The following is a 26,305-nucleotide window of genomic DNA, read 5'->3' on the forward strand; positions in this document are numbered from 1 at the left end:
TAGCTTATTCTTGAAATCACATAGTATAGGTTATTTATATTGATAATTCTAAGCTCAAATTCTATGGTTATGCAAGTTTAGTTGATAACGAATCGGTTTTTCAATTGAATTCTGTTATGTACGCGGATGAATCATGTTGAAAAATGGGAGTAGCGGCACTCTATAATTGAAGCGTGCGCCCTACTTCCGCATTGTTTCTCCATGTCGAGAAGTATGTTTATGTATCATCCACACTATCGGATAGGAATACCGATGGATCAATAGTGGTTAAGGAAGCGCGCACCGTAAGGTGCAGTCGCATTAAGTTTTCACGATGGCGTAAGTAAATTTTCACTGCAAGTTTCTCGATTTATTGTACTAAAATTTATAATGATGTCTTATATTAACACAGTTATGGGTGCCATATGGGCACTGATAGCTACGGTTGCAGTATCATTTTGAACGTATAACGAGATGGTATTTTAAAGTTTCTGCATTGCTAAAATTCTTGGATGCTCATATACTATTAGTAAAGTATTTCCCGAAGTAGTTCATAGATTTAAGGAATGCATAAAAGAATAGTAAATGATACGCTTCCACCACATTTGACGTCACTATGTGAAGTTAGCATTTTGGACAAGACTAACATTCAATCGAGATGAATGAAGAAAGTTGGGGGTGGCCTTTGCCCAGCAGTGGGATTCCAGAGGCTAACACAAGGTGAAGATTGTCACTCATGCGACTGATTTATTAACATTTATATATGTTATCTCATATTAGATATTCATGTATTCAGGGGAGTTCCTAGGGAGTGTGGCAGATGGATGACCAGTGGTTATGGAACATTCTTTGGGGGAGGGAGATGAGACGTACTTCACTTTGAATGGTAATATGAATGTCTGTCATTGCTGCATTTAAACATACAGAATTCTTGCAGTTTTGCTCTGTTTTCTAAAAACCTTCTGGTTGGAAATGTCTACTATTTTTGTGTTCCAGAAGTGGGAATGTCTGGACTCCAAGGTTTGTATGCTGGTTGGAATCAACTTCACATTGTTTGTTCTGTGCAAGATCTCTTGTGAAGGCATTTTGCTGGCGATCAGTTGATCTGATCAACCCCATGACCACTCTGTATTAGTCCCCCATCCCTCTGTGATTTTCTGATTTTTGGCTCTGAGGGTATCTTAAGGAGCATGGCAGAAAAAAAAAAAAGGAAAAATTCTCACATTGGTGTTCCCTGAGCCAAAGCTTGTGTGCCTGTTGTATATATTGGCTGTAATGTCACATTCTTTGGTCAGTTTTCTTGTTTTTTTTTCTCAACAAAAAATGTGTTTCTGAGAAGGGACAGAACCTTGTCACATTTGCTCAAGACAAATTAACTTTGTCATGGTGTGAAAAATAGCCCATAAAAATTCCATTGTCAGTGATCCCTTCTGCACACAGTATGGAAGGATGATGATTATACAGATTACCTTCAGGGGCGTAGCGTTTTTTGTCTGGTGACCCCTGGAGTTCCCCCCAACTCCACGAGGCAACATGGAATCTTGATTGATTGGTATTGTTGCCAACCTGAAACTGTTGCTTTTTGTGTAACTGGCTTCAGTCAAATAACTGACAGGCGCCTCTGTAGCCAGGTGGGAAGGAGCAGCAGTGCGTCGCACACGCTTCTTGATTAGACCGGGGTTTGAGCCCGTCACCACCAAATACGGAGGATGCGGAAAGGTCAGGGAATGACCACCGCATATCCCGGAGCAATATGGCCTTAGTTGCTAATGCTCCTAAAAACCAAATAACAACAACAAATAACTGACCCATGTGGAATATGTCATTTACTAGTTGCACATATAGGGAATAGGTTTTGTAGTAGTAATCCATTGATACTGCCTTTCCTCCTTCAGGTTGACAGCACCATCTGCCCTGGTGGAGGACATGTGAAAATGGTACCCTGTATGTTGCATGGCTATGCAGTGAGTTTGGAAGTGATGCACTCTTAAATTTTTTCAGTGTGCACTACATTATCTAATGTAGGCAAATGTGGCCACACCTGGAATCCAACCTGACAGGACTCTTCTTGAAGTGTTTGTGTATATTTATTACTGAAATATAAATTATGCTTCATATCTGTTAGGAACCATATGTCCAGAAAAACTCGGAACTACAACACAAACGGTTCGAAAATTATTTTCCAAGGAAAATGTACCTCCTAACCAATAAGAGATTGCATTATCTTACTGTCAATGAAGGATGTAAGGGAGGCATATAAGGATTATTTTTCAAACGTTCACTGCAGAATTTATAAAATTTGTTAAAACTGTTAAAGATGGTTTTCATAAAGCTGATTTTTTGCTTGTAAAGTCTGTTTGATCTGATAGTTATAATTATCTGTTAATAAATTGTTTATTTTCCAATCTACAATGGCGGACAAAAAACTGCATCACCTTAAAAAAAAAAAGTAACATCTGTAGTGAAATGTATAAGATATTGTTTGATTACAGTTATTTTGTTTGACTCACAGCAAAGGTATTGTGTCATTTTATGCTTCTATTGCATCAGACAGTAATTGCAAAGTATTGCATCAGCTGTTTCTATAAATACTGCTGCGCCTCCGTAGCCAGGTGGGAAGGAGCAGCAGTGCGTAGCACATGCTTCTTGATTAGACCGGGGTTCGAGCCCGTCACCACCAAATACGGAGTATGCGGAAAGGTCAAGGAATGACCACCGCATATCCCGGAGCAATATGGCCTTAGTTGCTAATGCTCCTAAAAACCAAATAACAATAACAAACTATAAATACTGCCTTGGAGGGGTATACACACTCATTAGTATCCTGTTTTGTAGAGGTGTAAACATGGCTCCATATGTTCATTTAACACCAAGAAAAAAAAAAAAAGTGTAGCTGTTGTTCTGTCCCAGGAAGGGCTTTCTACATATGCTTCGCTAATAAAATAGGCTGACACCAGTCAACAGTATCCCAGATGCAGAAATTAAAGTGTGAAACCAGTGATGTGAAGAGAAGACCTGGATCAGGCTATAAGAGAGTGACTACGCCTTCCCAAGATCGATATTTGAAACAGCCGTGCCTTTTGTAATAGCCATGCTAGCGCTTGTGATCTAAAACTGGACTTTGAGTTGGTCTCTGGTGTTGAAACAAGTGCACAAACTGTCCAAAGATTGCTTTCGGAATGTGGTCTGAATGCCTAATGGACTAAGAAGAACCTTTGTTCACCCAACAAATGAGGAAGAAGTGGTTTGCTTGGGCTAAAACACGTTTCATGGACAAAAGAGCAATGGAACACTCATCTTTTCTGATGAATTGAAATTTAACCTGCATGGCTCGGATGGGAAGCTATGTCAGAAGACAAAAATCGGAGGCATACCATCCTGACTGCATAACACTGACTGTAAAGTTCCCTGCCAGGCAGATGGTCTGGGGATGCATAACAAGCAAAGGGATGGTGCAAATTAAGTTTATTAACAGAACGGTGAATGTGGAAACCTACACTGCTATCTTGGAGGAATGCCTGAAACCCGTTATCAGGGGTCACCACACACACGTCCAAAACTGCATTTTTAAATAGGACTGAGCATGTTGCCACACAGCAAAATTGGTAAGTTTTATGCTGTTTAGATTTAATAATGAGTTTGTCTTCTTGTCTCACAAAGCTTAAAACATACTTACACCAATGTTTTTCTCCTTTAAGGTGCAGTCATACCTCAGAAATGCTTGCATTACAGTGTTGAACTGGCCTAGCAGCTGTGCAGATTTGAACCCTATTGAAAATTGCTGGTACATAATGTTGTCTAAAATTGCTCAGAAGAAACCAAGTAAGATTCAGCTGCGGGAGAGCACTGTAAGATTGTGGTACCATGAAATTGGAGAACTGTATATCCAGATGTTGATGAACTATGCCAGATGGTTGCAATGCTGTAATTGCACCTTGAGGAGGAACAACAAAATATTGAGGACTTATTTTGTTGATTTACATTACGTAATACTATTATGTTAACTTGTCATTTCAGTTTGTACTCATGAATGCAATAAAATGTATGTTTGGTTGTCATGATTGCCATTTGCATGATTTCTCATATTTTCATTAATTATGTATTTTACCCTTTGGTAAAATGCATAATTTATGCCAATTAGGTATATCAGGTGGAGTCTTTATTGGATTTCATTCACAGAGATATATATCCCATCTAACAAATGCATTTGGAACATTTCTGCAACCCACAATGCAGTGCAGTGCAAGACATTATTTGCAAAATTCACAAGTGATGCAGTTTTTTTGTCTGCCACTGTAAGTGTAAAAATCATACATCAAAATCATCATGAACATAATACAGCTTAGGTCTTTTAAGACCATTCTGTTGGAGGTGGTTGTGAACTCGCCATTGTTGTTTTGATCAGCCCACAATCCTCCCTCTTACCTAAAGGTTTGTAGTTAAATGCTAATTTTGGGATCTAATTTGGGTTCATTCTTTCTGTGTGACTGATCCATTTTTTTCTGATACTGTGTACAAAATCGATTGTATTCATTAATTACTTTTTTATGCAACAGTGCAAAATAGGTGCACAAAGTGATATTCACTCCACACACTGAGAAAAGAAATTGTGCATGGGACTTTTTTTTTCCTCATTTGCTTCTACTTCAATCTATTAGACCAGAGGTTCCCAAACTTTCTTGGTTACTGCACCTTACTGTTCCAGTAATTTTTTCACTACACCCCTAAGCAAAAAGAAATGCCTAGCACAGTGGTTTTCGACCTTTTTAATATATACTTATATAATAATTTTATTCTTTATATATAGGTACTAAATAAAGATCAATTATAGATCACCACGAAATTAAAAAGATACGGTACAATGGATATTGTACGGTACTCATTTTTATAATGAAATAAATATATAAATGTCAAAAAAATAACAATAATAACTTTAAGTAACTTAAACCCTAATTACACGGCACCCCAACAATGTTGTTGCACCACCCTAGTGTGCCGTGGTATCCTGGTTGAAAACCACTGTATTAGACTGTGCTCTAGTCATCTCTGAATAGGGATTCTTTAATCCCTCTTCCCCTTCAAAAGAAAGCATTTGCACTGGATATCCTGACATGTCTTGTAAAGAACAATATTCATAATTTGAGTATCACTGTACATTTAGAAGTCAGGATGTTATGCCAACAGTGTTTGGTAACATATTTATAGTGCTTTTGCATAGCTATAGTTATGAATGCCAGTTATTCTTATGTTTTATCTGAATTTTAATTGGAAGTGTGAGTGATAATACATCAGCAAATGAATTGGTGATTGCATCCTTTTAGTGCTAATGAAAAATGGAGGGTTGTGAAAGAAAATGTAAGGTTGAGGATTGTCATGTTTGTGAGAAGTGAAACATAAGTGAAAGTTATATTGGAGAAGGATGCTGCATAACAGTAGAGGACATTTTAACTAGTAGCCTGATATTTCAAGATTTCATAACATTAGAAAACATGTTTGTAGACTGCACTCATGAAGGAATTAACTAAGTTTTTTTTTTTTTTTTTTGTGTTTGAGCCCTGAGCGGCTTGTTGAAGAAGCAGTTAATAAACGTTACTTTGTATATTAATGCAGTTTTAAGTTGAACAAAATGATCTTTAAATTAACATGAAGCCTTTGTTAAATGAAAAGTAGGGGTTGCATTAGCAGAATTGTTAATGCAACCCCTACGATCGAAGTCTAGCTTGTAAGCAGCAGGAAAAGGAAGTGATACTTCCTTTCACAAAGCTATTTCCAGTAGCTTGAAAACATCAAAAGCGATTCATCCTTTGTAAAACACATTTAGAATTTAAATGTTTAGACATTTGATATACTAATGATATTTGTACAAAGTCTAATGTCTTCTATTGTAGAGGAATTGCACATAAACTAAGGAACCAACTTTAATTTGATATTCAAAACCTATTTACATACACGTATACATTAGAACCTGAACATTAGGTATGCACTTCTGAATGGTGTTAAATCTGGTGAAAGCATTAGTGTATTTGAACATCATAAGAGAAGTATTTTATGAACTTGTGACAGAGTAAATGCTGACAGAGTATGATGAGGATATCACCATATTCATTCACTCTTGAATAATTTAATTTATCCTTAAAGCCACTCAGTTCAACTTATTTTCAGCTTCTTTAACCATTTCCACAAGAGACAAATGTAAAAACCCTATTTGTTGGATGGTGTTGGATCAAAAGTGTAGGAAATTTGATTGCTTAATATTAACTGCAGATATATATATACTTAACTTGTAGTCATCCATCACTCATGTAGTATCTAATAGACTATTAGTAACATCTAATAATAGATATTGCTCCCACAACATCATAACTCCTGAAGTGAAATAATCACCTTTCCATGCAACTTTTGTTTATCTTTAAACAGACCTGGTGCTAGGGGTGTGCAAGTGAGGCACTTGTGTGAGGTGTATTGCAATTAAAGTTCTCATATTGAAATTTAGGCACCACCTAGAATGAGTGCTGCTAGATGTGCTACTACATGTATATGCGTGTTAAGATATGATATGAATTTGGTGGCATTACAAGGTTTTGCCTCAGGTGACAGTCCTGTCTTTAAATGACATTGCAGTATTTTGTTTATTTTATCTTATTGCTGATTATGAGGGCTTCTTGGTCTAGTAGAAATTACACATTTCTTATAATTTTTTTTTTTTAATTAGTTGAGTGTATCCATTTGTAAGTGAATATTCTCTGAATGAATGGATGTGTAAAGGTAGGATTTCTTGAGACTTTGGTACAAATAATTGGACTCGGAGTTGATACTGATTTGAATGCCCTCCATCAAGATGCTTCCTTAACCCTTTACATATCAACTAGTTGATGACACAGACACCAATGGACCACAAGTGACTGCATTAATATATCGTAACAGAAATCTTAAATACAAAATTTTTTTTTTTTTTTTTTTCTTCCCATTATGTTATGATGGCATTTCTCCTCTTGTTTATATCCCACACTAAATCTTCCATGCCTATTAGCATTGCTACTCTCCATGACTAGGTGTTTAAACATTTTTGTGTTCTCTGGCTAATACAAATTAACAGGTTTTACAAAGTCTACTTTGCTGAGTTACATGTGTGTGAGGTGTATTGCAATTAAAGTTCTCATATTGAAAATAACTCTCAAAGTTGATCAGTAATGTGCTTTTGTAACCACTTTTGCCTTTGGTAACCACTGTTGGTTACCAACGGTTGTCAAAAATGTCTTCACAAGTGTGGAATGGGCTGGGGCATTGTTGTGCACCAGCTGCTTTTCTTTTGAAATTGCGGCTCACCTGGAAAATGTGCTTCAGTAGTCTTTGAAATAATTCTATACATAGTCAATAGAATGCATCATTGACTTTCTCCCCTTCAGGTAAAAATTCCTTGTGAATCACACCCTGTTTGTTGAAAAACATGATCAGTGTCATCTTAATCCTGGACAGCTGTAAACAAAACTTTTTTGGGCCTTGGTGATGATTTTGAAGTCCACTTCATGCTCTGATGCTTCATTTCTGGATCGTACTAAAACACTCAATACTGATTTCCAGTAACAATACAGTGTAGGAAATTAGGATTGTCTTGACAAGTCATCATGAAGTCTTCTGTGATGATATGCTTTGTTGCTTCTGCTCGTGGCACCTCCGTAGCCAGGTGGGCAGAAGCAGCAGTGCGTAGCACACGCTTCTTGATTAGCTCGGGGTTCGAGCCCGTGACCACCAAATACGGATCAAGCTGAAAGGTCAGGGAATGACCACCGCATATCCCCGGAGCAATATGGCCTTAGTTGCTAATGCTCCTAAAAACCAAAACAACATAACATAGCTTCTGCTCGTTGGTGAGACTGGGCAGCACAAATTTTGCATAGACTTTTCTTTTCCCTAAATCTTCATGCAGAATTTGACAAATTGTTTCCTTATTCATATTCAACTCATCAGCCATCGTTCTAAAGGTCAAACAAGAATCTCTTGCCACAATTTCTTAAACTTTTTTATTCATCGTCATTTCAAGAAGTTGACAGATACTTCTCTGGTCATCGTGAACATCCTCACATCTATCTTTGAACTGCTTATACCATTCAGACCGACTGGTATGACGTAATGTTTAATCACCATAAACAGTTTTTAACATTTCATATGTTTCTGAAATGTATGAAACATGCATTCCTGCATATCATTGATAGAGCCCTAAGAACTCCTAGTTGGCAGTCTGTGCTGCTTAGAGAACTTCTCATCAGACTGACAGCCTAGACATTTTTACTCTCCACCACCTTGAGTGCGGTTCCACCCAATTGGTACATTATTCTGGAATAATTGCTACAAATGTAATACTTGCATTTATCAATGTTAAACTTGCCATTTTTCAGTCTGTTTACCTCATCCATCTTGCTCAATAAACAGATAGGCTGAAATCAGAATAGTGTACACTGATTGTCATTTGCCACCCTGCCAGCCTTTTTTTTTTTTTTTATTTCACAACCAAGTGTGACATTAAATTTGATATCCTTCTCTTAGTACTGTTAATGAATTCCAAAAATGGATAGGAGCCCAGCACCTAACCTTGAAGAGCTCCACTAATAATATTGGTCCATGAATAGTAGGGGCCATTAATAACCATTATAATTTCTTGACACTATTATCCATAGTAGTAACATGTTTCCAAACCACACTGCATCAATTTGTACAGAAGCCATCCAAGTGGAAAGTATCAAAATCTTTTACTGAAATCTCATCAGGTCATGTTAATTAGTTTTTGCATCCAGTCCTTTGTGACTACCTCATAGTAGTTTATCAGATTAGTCAGACATTTCATCTTAACAAATCAATGCTATAATTACTGTATACCTGCATTATTCTGATGATAGTGGTCTGCATGCTTTACTTCTTCATCCACTGAGATTATTTTTTTTCTGGTAGAGAAGTTAAACTTGCATATCTGTGATTACTTACTTGGCCTTTACACATTCCCATTTGCAAATAGTACACATTTACACATCTTCAGTTCGTGTAGGGCCTACCCTCATAATTGTGGCTAATGCATACCTCTTTTGCTGCTGCTTTTAATTTAAATAGGTAAATTATCAATCCCAGGTTATCCCCATCCATCATTGAGAATTTAACACATGACTATAAATGCAAAATATTTATTCAGTTTGTCAGCAACCTAAACAATTATACCATTCATATCCAGTGAACCAATGTGGTTCATCCCTTTCTTCTATAGTTGAAATATGCAGTAAATTCTTTGCTACTTTTCTTAGCTAAAGATTTCTCTTAATCTGCCTTAGAATGACTAACCACCTTAGTTATGATTATAGACTATTATTAGCCATATGGTGCAAGGAAGCCTTAGGTTTATGCTGCACCAGCCAAAAAAAATTTCTGATTACACACACACACACACACACACACACACACACACACACACACACACACACACACACACACACACACACACACACAGAGAGAGAAGAATGATGATATCCAGCTCAGGGCCCTGGGTGTGCCCATACTCACTAGTGTGAGCCCCTGGGGTTATATTCTATATATCATATGACTGCTAAAAGAAATCCCTCTAGTCTGATTAGCATTAGTAGAGGGATATGATGCAAGCAAGCTTATACAGCATCAGCCAAAAAAAAAAAAAAAAAACTCTTCCCATTTCACTCATCTATTCGTTCCAAATGTTTGTCTAGTTCTGCATTGAATTTATTTAAGCTATCAACTTCCACAACAACAGATCGAAGCTTGTTCCAGCAATCAACTATCTGCTGGATAAAGGCAGGTGCCTACTCTCCAGACGCTGCAATTTACAGAACTTAACTTTCTTGTAAGACCACCTCTTTGTTCCACTCACTAGTCTTGTTGCCCTTCTCTGTGCTTGTTCTAGCAACTCTACTTGGCGCCTCTGTAGGCTGGAGCAGCAGCAGTGCGTAGCACATGCTTCTTGATTAGACTGGGGTTCGAGCCCGTGACCACCAAATACGGAGGATGCAGAAAGGTCAGGGAATGACCACTGCATATCCCCGGAGCAATATGGCCTTAGTTGCTAATGTTCTTAAAAACCAAATAACAACAATGAACAAAATAACAGCAACTCTCTACATCCTTTCTAAAATGAGGCTTCCAGACCTGTATGCAGTACTCAAGGTGTGGCCTGGCCTAGCCATTGCCTTATACATTGCCTTAAGGTGGTTATCCCCTTATACAAGGGGATAACCACCTCCTTATCCCTGCTTGCAAAATCCCTATATATCATTGACAAGACCCCATGACTTACTCTGGCAGCCTTGTCTGCACTGCTCAGAGAACTTCATATCTGACTGCACAGTTACCCCCAGATCTCTTTCATTCTCCACTACCCTGAGTGTAACACCACCCAGTTGGTACATTTCATTTCTTTGGGGTTACTGCTTCCCATTATGTAGTACTTTGCATTTGTCAATGTTAAACTTCAGTTGCTACCTCTCAGCCCATCTGCTCAACTTTTCTAGATCCTGTTGCAGCAGCGTACTGTCATTAGTGCCATTAACAACCCTGCTAACCTTTTTATCATCTGCAAACTTTAACATTAAGCATAATATACCTTCATCAATATCATTGATAAATAAATATACAAAACAATGGGCCTAACACTGAACCCTGGGGGATACCATTAATAACATTAGTCCACAAAGAGCAGTGTCCAGTGATGACCACTCTGTCTTCACTCAACTTCCCACTCAACCATCCTTTTATCCATTGTAGCAATTTGTCCTTAATGCCATACTGCTCCAATTTGTACAGTAGTCTTCCATGTGCAATATTATCAAAAGCTTTCCTGAAATACAAGTATATGATATCAAAGTAATTTTTTGCACATCATAGTGATGTGCAAAAAATTATTGCAATTAAAACTTTGTGATCATGTCATAGTATCCAACCAAATTGGCCAGACAAGACTTCCCTTTTAAAAAAACCCATGCTTTGTCTGAATTATTACTGCAACCTTGTCTAGATGATCCTGCAGTGCTTGTTTAATCAGCAATTCCATTATTTTCCCTGGAACAGAAGTCAAACTATCAGGTCTGTAATTACTCGTCACCCTCTGATCCACCTTTTGTGAATTGGAGATACATTTTCACATCTCCAGTTCATGAGGACTTCCCCTGAGTCCAAGGATGCTCTTATAGTTATGGCTAAGGGTTTACTTACTTTTCCACCTCCTTTAATATAACTGGATAGATCCCATCCACCCGAGGTGCATTTCTTATGTTTCACTTCAGCAATTTTTCTTCCACTTTCCTCTCAGTTATTACAAAATCATTTAACTCCCTGTTAGAGTTTGATAAATGTCTGGCCCTCTCCTCCTTGAATAACTCCATGTGTGAATGTAGATGCAAAATACTCAGTTTGGTAGCTATCTGAGAATGATCATCTACAGTCAAACCATTGATATCAAGTGGACCAATCTGATTCATTCCTTTCCTTTTAGAGTTTATGTAAGTAAAGAAGTTTTTGATGTTTTTCTTTGCATCCTTTGCCAAAGATTTCTCTTAATATGCTTCCACTTGCCTAATCTGCTTTGTGACTTGATTACAGATTAACTTATATCTACCATAGGCTTCTGTGTCGCCTGATAATTTATATGCATCCCATGTATTTTTCTTCTCTGCCACGGGTCTCATTAGTTCATCTGACATCCATTTGGATCTAAACCTAGAGCAGTATTTCTTAGTTGGAACAAAAAGCTTAGTAACTTCCATGAATGCTTCCCATTTAGAATTTGCTGTTGGTGACATCATCAGTTGGCCCACTGTATAGAATTTAAAAACTGTGAGACCACTGTAGTCACCTCTATGAAAGCAAAAACCCTTCCCTTTACCCCTGATGGTAGTTAATCTTAAGTAAATCCCACATTAGTACACTGTGATCACTGCCACCTAGTGGTTCCTTTATCTGTAAATTCTTAATGCATGAATAATCACTGCTCATGATCAGATGAGGAGTGTTACTCCCTCTGGTACCTCTCTAACGTGTTGCTGGTAGAAATTATTGGATTTATTGGACGACTGTAGAAAACAGTCGTCCAATAAATCCACAAAAGCTTTGCTAGTGTGCGAGTGACAAAACCACAAGTTCCAGTCAATATATGGGAAGTTAAAATCCCCCATTATAAGACACTGATTTAGTGGCTCACTCTGTTTCTCCGTATAATTGTTCATTGTACTCAGAGTCATTAGGCCTACCCTCATTTTTGCTTTCCCAGTGCTTATGTCATACCAAGCTGACTCAACATTGCACTGTCCACCCATATCAACTGGATGCACTTCCTTAGATTTTGTTTCTCAACTAAAAGCATAACCCCTCCTCCCTTCCTATCCTTTCTGTACGCATTGTACTCCCCAAATTCCATTCTGCATTGCTTATATCTGTGACACTACGTCTCTGAAATCCCAACAATATCCATCTTTGATGTCTTGACTGGCACTTCAAATTTATTTACTATACTCCTAGCATTGGTGTACATGCATCTCTTCTTACTCTTAGTTACTCTAACACAGCCCATGTAGTTATTTGTTTCATGACTCACAGCAGTTCCTGAAATCCCTAGCAACTTGCTTTCCAAGCTGCTGCTCATTCCAATAGGAGCAATGCAAGAATCATTTCCACCTCTGCCTGCTGCTACTATTAATTTATTAGTCTGTGAATCCCCCAAAACTAGCAGTTTTCCAACCCACATTACATTGCTTCGATAGCATCAGCAAATATTCTTGCACACTTCCTATTTAAGTGTCCCATCCCTGTAAAAGCAATCTTTCTTGTTAACAGGCACAGACCACTCTAAGAAAAATTATACCCCATGAGCCTTGCACAATATCTCCCAGGCCAAATTGATTGACAAGGCTCTTATCATATATATATATATATATATATATATATATGAGTTAAGTTGATAGTGGTAAGAGTTTTTAAAAGTAAAATATACTAGATTATCAGGTAAACCATAAACCATGGCGGGTACCCAACGTGACCTGGAAAAAATCAATCTATGCCATGACATAAGCAATAAATTATAAACATATATAAAAATATTAAAATGCTAATTATGGCAATAAGATACATTGAAAGGGACTTTTTCGAGGGCTAACCCTTTCAATGCATCAACCATAATTAATATATATATATATATATATATATATGGTTGTTTATATATTACACAAGAAATTGTTTCACTACTACCATGACATCTTTACCCCCTACTGTTTTCATACTTTTCTTGGTTTATAGTCATTTGTTTGGTTTTTGTTATGAAGTAACATTTAAGAATTGGTTAAAGATGTTCTATTGTAAATGTATGATTTGAGTTTGAATTCTGAAGAACATTTAAAAACTACATTTGCTATCTGATGTTACAGTTGTAGTTAGATCACATACACATGTGCAGACATGTAGGAGGTTAGTTATGTAGCAGAATCATCATGTTATGAAAAACTGCTGCTGGTTTTGAGTGTTAAAAATGGAATTCATTTTATCCACATTAGTAATTTTTGTTTAATAAGTGTCTTAATACAAGTTCTTACTTTCTAGGTTGTTAAGGAGTTTCTTCTCCAACTTTCCTACTTCCCTGGGAGACCAGGCAGAATATCAAATATCAGACTTGTGTGAAGAAATAGAGAATGGATGTTTTAGGGCTATGCCAAAAAGAAAACTGCAAGCAGTGGTTGATGGATGGGAACGGTGTTTCTTGGGAGGACCTTCATCCTTCAGATACGAGTAAGCTCTTGAAGAATCAGTTGCCTTCAAGTGATACTCTGAATAGGTTATCAAATCAAAATGATAGTTTTGGTAAGTGTGTGTGTTTGGACAAATGTTTATATTCAGTGTATAGGGAAGGGATATTGACCTGTCAATTGTAATTATCATGAAAAAATTGAGAAGGCCTGTAAGGTGATGAAGGAGATAACCTGAAATAAATTGATTAACATAAAAATAGAAATAATAATGAAGATAACAATGTTACCTAAAGTAGTGGGTCCTAAAGCTTTTAACTACTTCTTCATAGGGTTGGCAACCAAAACCATAGGAGCCATAACAATAAGCAGGGTCTCTGTTTCTGTTATGATGTATACATGCAAAATGTATAAATCATAGCTGACCTGACAAGAGACCAAAAAGAAAAGAGTAAAATAAATAAAATAAAAATTGCCAATAGAACTTTAAGGGAGAAAAAAATTTTTTTTTTTTTCCCCTTAAGAAACAGAGATCCTGCTTATTGTTGCGGCTCCTATGGTTTTGGCTGCCAACCCTATGAAGAAGTAGTTAAAGCTTTAGGATCCACTACTTTAGGTAACATTGTTATCTTCATTATTATTTCTATTTTTATGTTAATCAATTTATTTCAGGTTCTCCTTCATCTTACAGGCCTTCTCAATTTTTCCATGATAATTACAATTGACAGGTCCACATCCCTTCCCTATACACTGAATATAAATATTTGGCTCTATTTCATTATGGTTGCCAGGTTTCTCTACTGTAACTAGTAGTATCCGGATCCATAACACAGTTTAATATTTTTGATTTAATACTTTGTTTGCTTACTTTGTCATTTGGTAACTTAATTATTTTTATCAATATTTTATTTATATATATATGCTTGCATGTGTATGTATTTAATTTTTTCTTTTGTTGTTAAACTTTGTAAAACAAAGCTATATCTTGCATGTGGAGATACACTGGTGTTCAAAGAAAGTGCATCACAGAAATTTCACATTTCTAACCCTTTTTTTGTGATGGTATGTTACAAATAGAAATATAAACAAAAGATATTTATTAATAGTTAAGGTGAAGCTAAGTAATATTTGACATTGCTCTCAAAATATTCCAAAATGAGCATTTGCAACCTTTATATAACAGTCTTAGTAAAGCCCTCAATTTGCTTCAGTTTATCATTTTAAATGGAAAACAAAATGAAAAGTTCACCAGGTGCAAACTAATATTTAGTTGAACCGCCTCTGGCCCTGATAACAGCAGCACACTTTCAAGGCATTGACAAGATCAATTTCTGAAGATAATCAACTGATAGTTTGTGGTTTCAAACAAGAATTATGGCTTCCTGAAGTTCACAAAGGGTCTTTGGTTTCTTTCTGGCAACTGCAGATTCCACATGATGCCAACAGTTCTCTATAGGATTCAGGTCTGGGCTGTTTCCTGGTCAGCTAAGAGTTATAATGGACTGTTCTTCCGACCATTCTTTCACCTTTAACAAATGTAAACACATTACTGTCTAACCTCTAATGCAGAAATGAAGCTAAAGTAATTACAGAAGTGCCTACTTACACTTTTTGCCTGATGACAAGGAGCAGAGTCGTCCTGAAAGATGCAGTTACTTGGGAGGTTGAAATTGTCTCTAATGGTTGGCAGCAATTTGCTTTCCAATATAGCCAGGTGTCTATTGGCATTTATGGAACCTTTTATAAACTGCAGGTGACCTACTCTGCGATATGAAATGCACCCCTATATCATTTGGCTGGTAGGGGATTTTACTGTAGACACCATACAGTCTGGATGGTATTCTTCATCATGTCTACTGCAAATCGTTTGTCTCCCATCAGAGCCATGTAGGTAGAATTTCATTTCTTCTCATCTGAGAAAATAACTGGCTTCCACTGATCAGGGTATCCATTTGACATGCTCCGTACACCAAATTAAATGGGCCTTTTTCATTTTTTGTGTGAGGAGGAGCTTCTTCTTAGGACGATGGGCTACAGATCCATTTTTGAAGAGGCATCTTCTGACTATTACTGCACTTGCTACCACTCCTGTATGTTCTTCCCATTCTCTTTTCAGCTCAGAAGAAGAAGCTTTACGGTTTTTAAGGCATAAGCGCTTCAGAACATGGTCCTGTTTTGGTGTTGAGACTAGTTTGCATCAGATTCCTTTTTTCCTATCAGCAGAACCAGTATTGTTGAGTTTGGAAAGAAATCTACTCACTGTTGACTGATTAAAAGATATTCCATAAGCAATATGACAGGAAGAGCATCCTTCCTCACGTAAAGCAACCATAGCACTCTTTCTTCTTGGTGTCAACTGCACATAACGCGCCACCCTGACACAGTCAAGGAATGACTGTAACTCTTGCAGAGCGTGCTTATATAGCTGAAGGTAACAGCTGATGCAATATTATGTTATCCCCTACGCATGTCAATATTATCTGATGCAATCTGTAAGAAATATTGCCATATACTTGTGTTATTTGGACGACAATTACAATTTTAAGGAGTGATGCACTTTCTTTGAACATCAGTGTATTCTGAAATAGTTGCACATAAAAGGTATATGAAGACTAGTAATATCAAAGTTAAGCAACAAATCAAACTGCATGAGTCCACTCCATTATGAGTTTCATCATACTCCTAAAGGTTAAATATAGAAATGTAAATGGTAAATACTACAATGAAGTTAGTTTAATGATATATGATTTGTCGATTTCTGATTAAAAACACAAATCAACAACAAAAATATAATTTTAAATTACACAGCATAGTGATGTCATAACTTGTAGAAACAGAAGGTAATCATTTTTTTTATTATTATTTTCAGTTAATTTCCATAAGGAATGCCCCTTTTAAAACCATTCAGCTTGGAGCGTTTTCATTTATTTTTTTGACTTGTGCTTTTATAACGTTTGCTTCCTTGGATCATTGCTAATATCAGTCAGATGTCTACTAAAGTAAATGTCTGATTTTGTGACTGTTTTCATTCTTGAAACATCTAACTATATCTCTTAATGGGTTAAAGGTTATTAAGATATTCAAACAGACTTAATTGCCACACCTCATAATTATCGTAGTGTCTAATTTTCAATCTTTATTAAACACTGTTCCTAGGTGATATACAATATTTCTAACTTGTTACAATATTTTTTGTTTAGTCCACATTCTAAATTTGTCTTGCCAAATTATTGTAATCTTATTTTTTAACCAGTTTTCATGCCGATTTGTCTACAGTTTTTATCTCTATTTTTCAAATTCTTTCAAACTGCTATTTTGTAATGTCATCAGTGTAAGCGATCCAGGTTTTACATCTCCTTCACTGAACTTTGTCAGTAATTAAAGTTAAAAAAAATGATCCATGAAAATAGTAAAAAGGTGTGCAGTCCTATCTTACCCCAGGTGTAACCTTAAATAATTTTTTGATGCTTCCCTCAGTCCTCACAACTTAAGCAGTACTTGATACATGGGAGGCAGGGAAGGGATTAAAGGACATTTACTTGCAAAATATTGTTTATTTGTGAAGCTGAAGGCCATTTAGCATTAGTATAGAGGCATATGATGCAAGAAAGCAAGTTAAAAATAAACCTTTCCCATTTCACTCATCCATTTGCTTTAAATGTTTGTCTAGTTCTGCCTTGAATTTAAGCTATCAACTTCAGCAATGACAGATGGAAGTTTGTTCCAGCAATCAGCAACCCGCTGGCTAAAGGCAAATTTCTGCACATCTATTCTATAATTGTCTTTCCTCACTTTAAATTTCTGTCTCCTCAGGTGATTAATCTGGGCAAGAGGAAGAGTCCCATCAGCATTGAGCATGCTCAAACCATTTCAAGGCCTTATACACTTCAATCAGATAACCTCGAAGGTGCCTAGTCCCCCAGGGGCTCACATCTGGTGAGTATGGGGGTCCTGAGCTGGATATCATCGCTCTTCTCTTTATTGGTGATTTCTTCTATTTTTGATTCTTGTGTTCTCTCTCTCTCTCTCTCTCTCTCTCTCTCTCTCTCATTAATTCAGAAATTTTTTTTTTGGCTGGTGTTGCAAAAATTAATCCTTTGTAAGAATAACCCTTTGTTCTGTTCGCTAATCTTGTTGCCCTTCTCTGTACTCGTTCCAGCAACTCTACATCCTTCCTAAAATGAGGCCTCCAGACCTATATACAGTACTCAAGGTGTGGCCCTTGTACAAGGGGATAATCACTTCCTTTTCCCTGCTAGAAAAATTCCTGTATATCATTGAAAAGACACCATGAGCTACTCTTGCAGACCATCTGCACTGCTCAGAAAACTTCATATCTGACTGCACAATTACCCCTAGGTCCTTTTCATTCTCTACCACCCTCAGTGTAGTACCACACAGTTGATATGCTACTCTAGGGTTACTGCAATGTAATGTAATGTAAAGTACTGCTACCCATATATGCAGTACTTTACATTTGTCAATGTTAAACTTCAGTTGCCATGTCTCAGCTCATGTGCTCAACCTTTCCAGATCCTTTTTCAGCAGCATACTGTCATTAGTGTCATTAACAATCCTGCCAACTTTCATATTGTCTGCAAACTTAGACATCAAGCCTGATATACCATCATCAGTATCATTAATAAATACAGAAAACAACAATGGACCCAACACTGAACCCTGGGGAACTCCACTAATAACATTAGTCCACAAAGAGCAGTGTCCATTGATTACCACTCTGTCTTCTCCCACTCAACCATCCCTTTATCCATAGCATCAGTTTGCCTCCAATGCCACACTGCTCCAATTTGTGCAGGGCTTCATGTGCAACAGTATCAAAAGCCTTCCTAAGATCCAAGTATATGATATCAAAATTGTTCGTTGCATCCATTTCCTTTGTGACCACATCATGGTATCCAATCAAGTTAGTCAGACATGACTTCCCCTTAAAGAACCGATGCTGTGTCTGAACTATAACTGAAGTCATGTCTAGATGATCCTGCAGTGCTTCTTTAACCAGTGCCTCCATTAATTTCCCTGGAACACAAGTTAAACTAACAGGGCTGTAATTACTTATCACCCTTTTATCCCCTTTATGAATTTGGGTCACATTTGCACATCTCCAGTCCATGGGTACCTCCCCTGAGCCCAAGGAAGCTCTCATAATTATGGCTAAGGGTTTGCTTACATCCTTTGCTGCCTCCTTTAATATAACTGGATAGATCCCATCCACCCTAGGTGCCTTTCTTATGTTTATCTTCAACAATTTCTCCATTTGCTCTGAGTTATTACAAAATCATTTAGCTCACTGCCAGAATTTAATACACCTCTGACATTCCCCTCCCTGAATAACTCCTTGGTGTTAATGTATATGCAGAATACTCATTCAGTGTTAGCTACCTGAACTGGATCATCAACAGTTGAACCATCGATATCAAGTAGACCAATCTGATTCATCCCCTTTCTTCTCGAGTTTACATAGTAAAGAATTCTTTGCATCCTTTGCCAAAGATTTCTTGTAATCTGCCTTTGCCTGCCTCACCTCCTTTGTAACTTGATTACAGACCAGCTTATATCTACATAGGCTTCTGTGTCACTTGTTAATTTATATGTATCCCATGCATTTTTCTTCTCTGCCACATGTCTCATTAATTCATGTGACATCCATTTAGGCCTAAACTTTGAACAATATTTCTTAGTTGGTATGAAAAGCCTAGGAGCTTCCAAGATTAATTCTTTGAATGCTTCCCATTTAAATTTGCTGTTGGTAACATCATCATTTGTTCCCACTGCATAGAATTTAAAAACTGTTTCAGACCACTGTGAGACACCATTCAGACACTTTTACCAGTGGTTTATTCGGACCAGAACGACATTCTGGTACCATTTTTTATAAATGGCATAAAATTATTAAATTTATACACCTAGTATTATGATAAACAATGCCATAATCAAAGGAGAGGGTGAAATATCTATTTTACCCATTGCTACTAAAAATATGTATTAATAGTAATCTTTAAAATTAATAAATTTCTTTAAAAATTTATTTAAAAACAAAAATATAAATTTTGCAATGAAACATGAACATTTCTTACTAAAGTACAATTTGTTAGATAAAGAGATCCAACGGAAGAGATAAACTGTGATGCATGTGAACGTTGCATTTTGATTCGCCATGAGCCGAACGCTAGAACTGGTTGTTCTGTGAACCGTGAGTCTGAAGTCTGATTCAGTTAGTGTACAGTCGATGTGCCGTTATCATATAGTTTTCTGGAGAACGAGCATTCCAGTACTATTTTTTTTTTTTTTTTTTTTTTTTTTAGCAATACAACTGACCTTTACGAAAACAAAAACCCTTCTCTTTACACTTGATGGTAATTACCTCTTTGAGTAATCCCACATCAGCACACTTTAAACTACAAAGAGTACAAATAATTTTCTAATTAATTAATTATAAATGCATCCAATTTAGGAGCAAAAAATGTCTTTTTTAATTAACAGTAAAGCAAAAGAATATAAGTCAAGTCTCTGACTCAGATATGGCTTAGTGCTGTGAAGGGTTTGTAAAGGTAGGGTACCTGCGTGTACCTAGGAACCTTACAATAAAGATCATATATATATATATAAGTGAACTTCAGTGTATCTTGCACAAAGGGAGATAAATTACAATTTTTGACTACAAATTTTCTTCCCTCTGAAGTGGATAGAACTAATGTGTTTTTTTTTTTTTTTTTTTTTAATACAGGATTTACTAAAATGATTTTCTCTGTACAATGATTAATCTGTTTAGGATTTTTGCTTTCACAGATAATTCTTGATTGTGCTGACCAAGTGAAAATTATTGGTAGCCCAGGTTCAGGTTATCAGGTGGGTAGTTCATTTCATAGCCCAATTTTGCCAAGTGTCTTTTTTGCCAAATTATGATATATGTAGACGTGGTTCATTTGTATTGACAGTTTTCTGAACCTCTTCTTGCTAATTCTGATGCATGTAACCATTGCAAAGCAGGTTACTTTTATAACCTGCATTAATTGTTGAACTTCATGGTAGAAAATAAATGTGGACTATTCCTGCATTCCAAAAGACACTGGCTATATCTTGAATTTTTGGGTAGTAGGGAATCTATGGAGAGAAGTGATGCACTACTGGTGTTGCAGATACTTTATGGACAGCTGTTTTTTGATATTGTTGCCCATGGAAGGCTACTGTACAAATTGGAACAGTATGGCATTAAGAGCGAGCTGCTACAATGGATAAAAGGATGGTTGAGTGGGAGAAAACAGAGTAGTAATCAATGGACACTGCTCTTCATGGACTAATGTTATAAGTGGAGTCCCCAAGGGTTCGGTGTTGGGCCCATCGTTATTTTGTATATTCATCAATGATATTGATGAAGGTATAACAAGCTTAATGTCCAAGTTTGCAGATGATACAAAGTTTGGCAGGGTTGTTAATGACAATAATGACAGTACACTACTGCAACAAGATCCAGAAAAGTTGGGCATCTGGGCTGAGAAGTGGCAACTGAAGTTTAACACTGACAAATGTAAAGTACAGTCGGTCCTCGTATAACACGTGTTTACATTACACGAATTCGATCATACACGATTTATAAATAGGGGAACGTTATCTTATATAACATGAACCGAATTCACTTATGCACGATTCGCCTTTGTGTTTACAAGAAATGGCAGTCGAACGTGGAATCACTCCAACCGAACGCAACACGATAGGAATGATGAAGATTCTGAAAATGTATTTGTGTGTTTTATATCAGTGAAGGGGAAACACATTTCACCATAATAACGTAAAAATCAACACAATTCCAGCTATCGATATAATCGCAAATGCAATTAGGTGGAGTTTACTACCAGTTTATAACAGATTCCACTAGCAGAAACGAAACTGGAAATTGTTTTTATTGTTTTATGGTAGCAACCCCCAGAAATGTGCTTTAGTAAAATGTGGGGTGTTAATAGTGTATCTCGGCCTTTACGGTTTTGTTTATTCAGTTGCTATACGCACGCAGCTTTGTTTATGTGTATTAAGCGTGCCTCCTCGTTTTGTAATTGCGCTTTATTCCATAAAAATTAATAAAATACTTAAAAGGTGTGAAAAGGAAACGTTCTGGCGAAGACACTGCAGATTCAGAGAGAGAAAAAAAAAAGCAGTATCGATAAACAGAGGTGGACTGGATCAAAAATTCTTACCCGGGAAAATTTATAGTGGCCTCATACTACGGTTTATGGCCAAAATCACACCGGCCTCCGGCCCACTGGGATTTCCTGGGTAAGGCTTATGGCCAGTCCGCCTCTGTCAATAGAGAAAAAAATATGAAATTGTGAAACGCTTTGAGCGAAATGAAAGACCATGTGATATTGCACGTGCTACAGACCTAAATGAGGCAACGCCGAGAATTACAAAGAATGCAGAGAAAATAAAAACAACTTTCATAGCGGGAACAACTCAAAGTGTAATTAAAATCCATTAGATTAAGAAACAAAAAATTGGAAGAGATGGAACGGCTGTCATCTGTTTGGATAGAAAATCAAACAAAAAACAAGTTTGCTTACGATAGAAGCAAAAGCATTAGCAATATTTTATTACGTAATAGTCGTAATAAAATACGTAGTCATTTTATTATGACTTTCGTATTATAAAATACGAAAGTATTTTATTACGACTTTTATTTAATATAATAAATTTTTCACGAATAAAATACATATTGTATTCGTAAAAAATACTTTTTTAGTATTAAAAATACTAAAAATACTTTTATTATATTATAATTAAAATATTGTATTTTTTATTACGTATTTTATAACGATTAAAATTACCCGATTATTTATTGTGTTTGGTAATGTTTTGGTTCCAAATGTGTGTTCAATCTTGGGTGGTCGGCACCTAACCCCACTTTTCCCATAGGGCCTGTTGTTTATATTGCACGATTTTGCATTGCACGAGGGTTTCTAGGAACACAACTATCGTGCTATACGAGGACAGACTGTACTGCATATGGGTAGCAGTAACCCAGGGAAATGTACCAACTGTGAGGTACTACACTTAAGGTTAGTAGAGAATGAAAATGACTTGAGTAATTGTGCAGTCAGATATGAAGTTTTCTGAGCAGTGCAGATAGGCTTCCAGAGCAGCCTATGGGGTTTTGTCAATGATATATAGGAATTTTGCTAGTAGGTATTATACTGAGGTGATTATCTATTTATATAAGGCAATGGTCAGGCAACACTTCAAGCTGCATAAAAGTCTGGAGGCTCATTTTAAGAAGGATTTAGCTGCTATGATGAGTACAGAGAAGGTCAGAGGAATGAAGGGGTCCTCTTGCTAAGAAAGGTTTAAGTTCTGCAAATTGCAGCATCTGGAGACCAGGCACATGTGAGGTGATCTGACTAAGGTGTATGAGGCCTTGAATGGGTTGAGCAGGCTCAATGCTGATGGAATTCTTCCTGTTGCTCAGATTATAAACCTCAGGGGGAATAAATTCAAATTGAGGAAAGACAGTTGTAGAAGAACTGTGCAGAAATTTGCCTTTAGTCAGCAGGTAGTTGATTGCTGGAACAAACTTCCATCTGTCGTTGCGGAAGCTGAAAGCTTAAGTAAATTCAACTGGACAAACGTTTAGAGCAAATGGATGGGTGAAATGGGAAGTGTTTCTTTTTTTGGATGATTCTGTATAAGCTTGCTTTGTTGCATCATATGCCTCTACTAATGCTAATCAAAACTTATTTTTGACATTTTTTTTTATATCAAATACTTACAAATAAGTTTCCATATTTCCATTATTTGTATGGGTTTGGTGCAGTGTTCTATATTGTAATGCCTGTTTTTAAAAATTGGCTTCTTAATGCAATAAATATTCATGTCAGTGGCAGTGGAAACATTGGGCAAAGCAACATATTTCTTTGCCCAAGACTGTCACTGACAAATATTTTGGATTAATTCCAAGTTCCTGATTATCTTTTAAAATTTAATATGGTGCTGTTTCATGCACAGAATGATGTGGTCCAGGGTCATCTTTTATGTATTGCATAGACACTGAGAGTATAATTGCACAGGAAGCAGTACAGTAAAGTTGCTATGGCACACCACAGATGTTTTGTCTTGCTGGTGTTGGCCTCTTAATTTGAAAATAGTCAAAAGTGAACCAGCATAACTGTAGTTTGCAACAATAGTAAGCTTGATTTGCACTACTTTTATTTATATATATATATATATTGAAATATTTCAGTTCATCAAAAAATTATGAAAATATAATTTTCATAACTTTTGATGATTTACATAACTTTTGATGATGATTTATTAGGTAAAATGAGATTAGCTTGTCAGTTTTAATAGTGTAAAGTTTTCAGGAATGTTGTAATTTAGTGTTCAGATTACAGAATAGTTTAGGGCTAAAGCCTCAGGTTACGTAGGGAGCTAACTAGCATACAAGTTAGTGCAATTGCATCATTTCTGTACGTTGTTACATGGTAAGTAGTTGGCTATGTACGGAAATGATGCAATTACACTAACTTGTACACTAGTCAACTCCTTATTATGTAACCCGAGGCTTTAGCCCTAAACTGTTCTGTAATGTAAATTAATCCCCACCTTCAGGCATCTCTCATATTGTGGGTTTATACTTTGCAACTGGGTTGTCATCATTGCAACACCAGGGTACCTGCCTACCCACTGATTCAGAGTGAATAAGCTCCAAAACAAATGGTGTATGGGCGATGGTATCTGCTGAGAATGAGTAACAATAAGTTTCTCCTATGGTGAAGCATTACTTATGTGAGGTAGTGCAATGTCATGGTAACTTGTTGTGAAGGTATTCACATAAGAGATATATATTTAATGATTCCTATTTATAACTGTTTAAGTAGTTGGCTATGTACAGAAATGATGCAACTGCACTAACTTGTACCCTTTATAGTGTTCTTATTTTGAATGGTAGCAGTAGTGATAAACGGTTCCTTGTATGCACAAGTTGCAAAATTTGAAATATGTAATGTTAATTTTTTTTCTCCTTCTGTAATGTTTGCTTGGCCAACCTCAACCATTGATTTATGGATATTCTATTCTGTGGTTTTGTTTTATATTTTCTCTGTTTTTTCTATTTTAGATTACAACTTCTCAAAGAATGGGAAAGTAGACCTGTCTGAATTGGAGTTGCTAGATGGCCATTTACCTCTCCTGGATGATCCTGAGGTGATGGTAGGAGATGTTAGTGCTGTCTTGGACTCCTTGTTGGATAGGCCATGGTTAAATACAGCCATGGATATATCATGCACAGAAGAAGTTCTGTGCACCATATCCCTTTCTCATATTCCTAAAGTTGGTATAGATCATCAGACCATTATGCTTATTGGGCATGATTACATTCCTGGGAATCTTTTTTCTAATGAGCAGTATAGAACAGAAAACAGTCTTCCAGTATTGTGTCATGAAGTTCCACCTACCCCTGAACATGATGAAAAAGTACCAATATTTAATTTTGTTGAAGGACCCCTTCAATGTTCCCAGTGGTCAGAAAACAAAAATGATAATGAAACAGTATTGTGTTCAAATCATACTTCTGGAAAGAGCCCACCACACTCTTTTGAAGAAACAGCACTGCCAGGAGTTAAACTGCACACAAAGGAAAAGGCTTCTCCATTTGATGAAGCCAGTCTTCTAGCTTATACACCCCCGTCTTCTCCAGAAGACAAAGGTTCTGTTTATTCATCAGAGTTTTCTTGCAGTCCATCACATTCTTCCGAATGTGATGCATCTAGTGACTGCACTGATTTGGAAGAACTAAATTGCACTCCTTATGATTATTTAATGGTTACTTTAGATGAGAAAGGCAGGGAAGAAAATTCTCCTTTAAAAAGTAATTTTATAGTAAATAGTGATGGAAAACCTCCAGTGGAAAACTTGGCACCAAATCTTAATTCACATCCATCACTAAGTTGTTCCAACCTGCCCTTTGCACACAACACTTATATTTCAGTAGACACTCTAAGCAGCTGTGATTCTAAGAAAACTCTGGATGAAGTAAAACCCAAGGAATACCATTCAGATTTAAGGAAATCTCTGTCTCAGTCAGTTGCAAAACAAGTCAAAGGGAAATCATCTGCAGCAGGTTGCAAAGTAGTCTTTCGGGAGTCTCGTAGGGAAGGGAAGAAACTCAGTAACCGAAATGCAGCTACTAGATACCGACTGAAGAAACGAGCAGAATTAGAGTTGCTAAAGAATGAAGAAACATCTTTAGAAAATAAGAATAGAGAATTGAAGGCAAAGATTAAGCAGCTAAGTAATGAGATGTCATATTTAAAGGGCTTAATGAGGGAAATGTTTAAGGTTAAAGGTATAATTAAGCATATTTAATAGATTATTATTGGGTTGATTGTGTTAATGGAATTTTCTTATAACTAACTGGGAAGAATTCAAAACATATTGTTTGCCTTTTTCTGCTTTCATACATGTTATGCAAGAAATCTGGTGCAAGTTAATTGTTTGGGAAATGTGTATTTATGTATAAAGTTATAAATTTTAAATTGATTTTATTGCTGTTAAGCTTAAATAAAATGAGGAATAAACTT

At 36.5% G+C, this 26,305-nt stretch overlaps 1 protein-coding gene across 3 annotated transcripts; it reads left to right on the plus strand.

Moving 5' to 3' along the window:
- Positions 1-184: 184 nt before the first annotated feature.
- LOC150076689 (uncharacterized) lies at positions 185-26,305 on the plus strand. Of its 3 annotated transcripts, none has more exons than XM_090386846.1 (3): positions 185-318; positions 13,579-13,836; positions 24,844-26,305. In XM_090386846.1, exons 2-3 carry the CDS (start codon positions 13,668-13,670, stop codon positions 26,088-26,090), a joined length of 1,416 nt encoding a protein of 471 aa, XP_090242972.1. In that variant the 5' UTR covers positions 185-318; positions 13,579-13,667; the 3' UTR covers positions 26,091-26,305. The 3 variants fall into 3 exon arrangements, with proteins under 3 accessions (XP_090242972.1, XP_090242973.1, XP_090242974.1); XM_090386847.1 differs by having other exon boundaries at positions 13,579-13,764; XM_090386848.1 differs by lacking the exon at positions 185-318 and adding an exon at positions 20,529-20,588 and having other exon boundaries at positions 13,734-13,836.

The sequence above is a fragment of the Mastigoproctus giganteus genome, chromosome 12, assembly GCF_048544385.1.
Source record: "Mastigoproctus giganteus isolate SK-2022 chromosome 12, ASM4854438v1, whole genome shotgun sequence".
Taxonomy (NCBI): Eukaryota; Metazoa; Arthropoda; class Arachnida; order Uropygi; family Thelyphonidae; genus Mastigoproctus; species Mastigoproctus giganteus.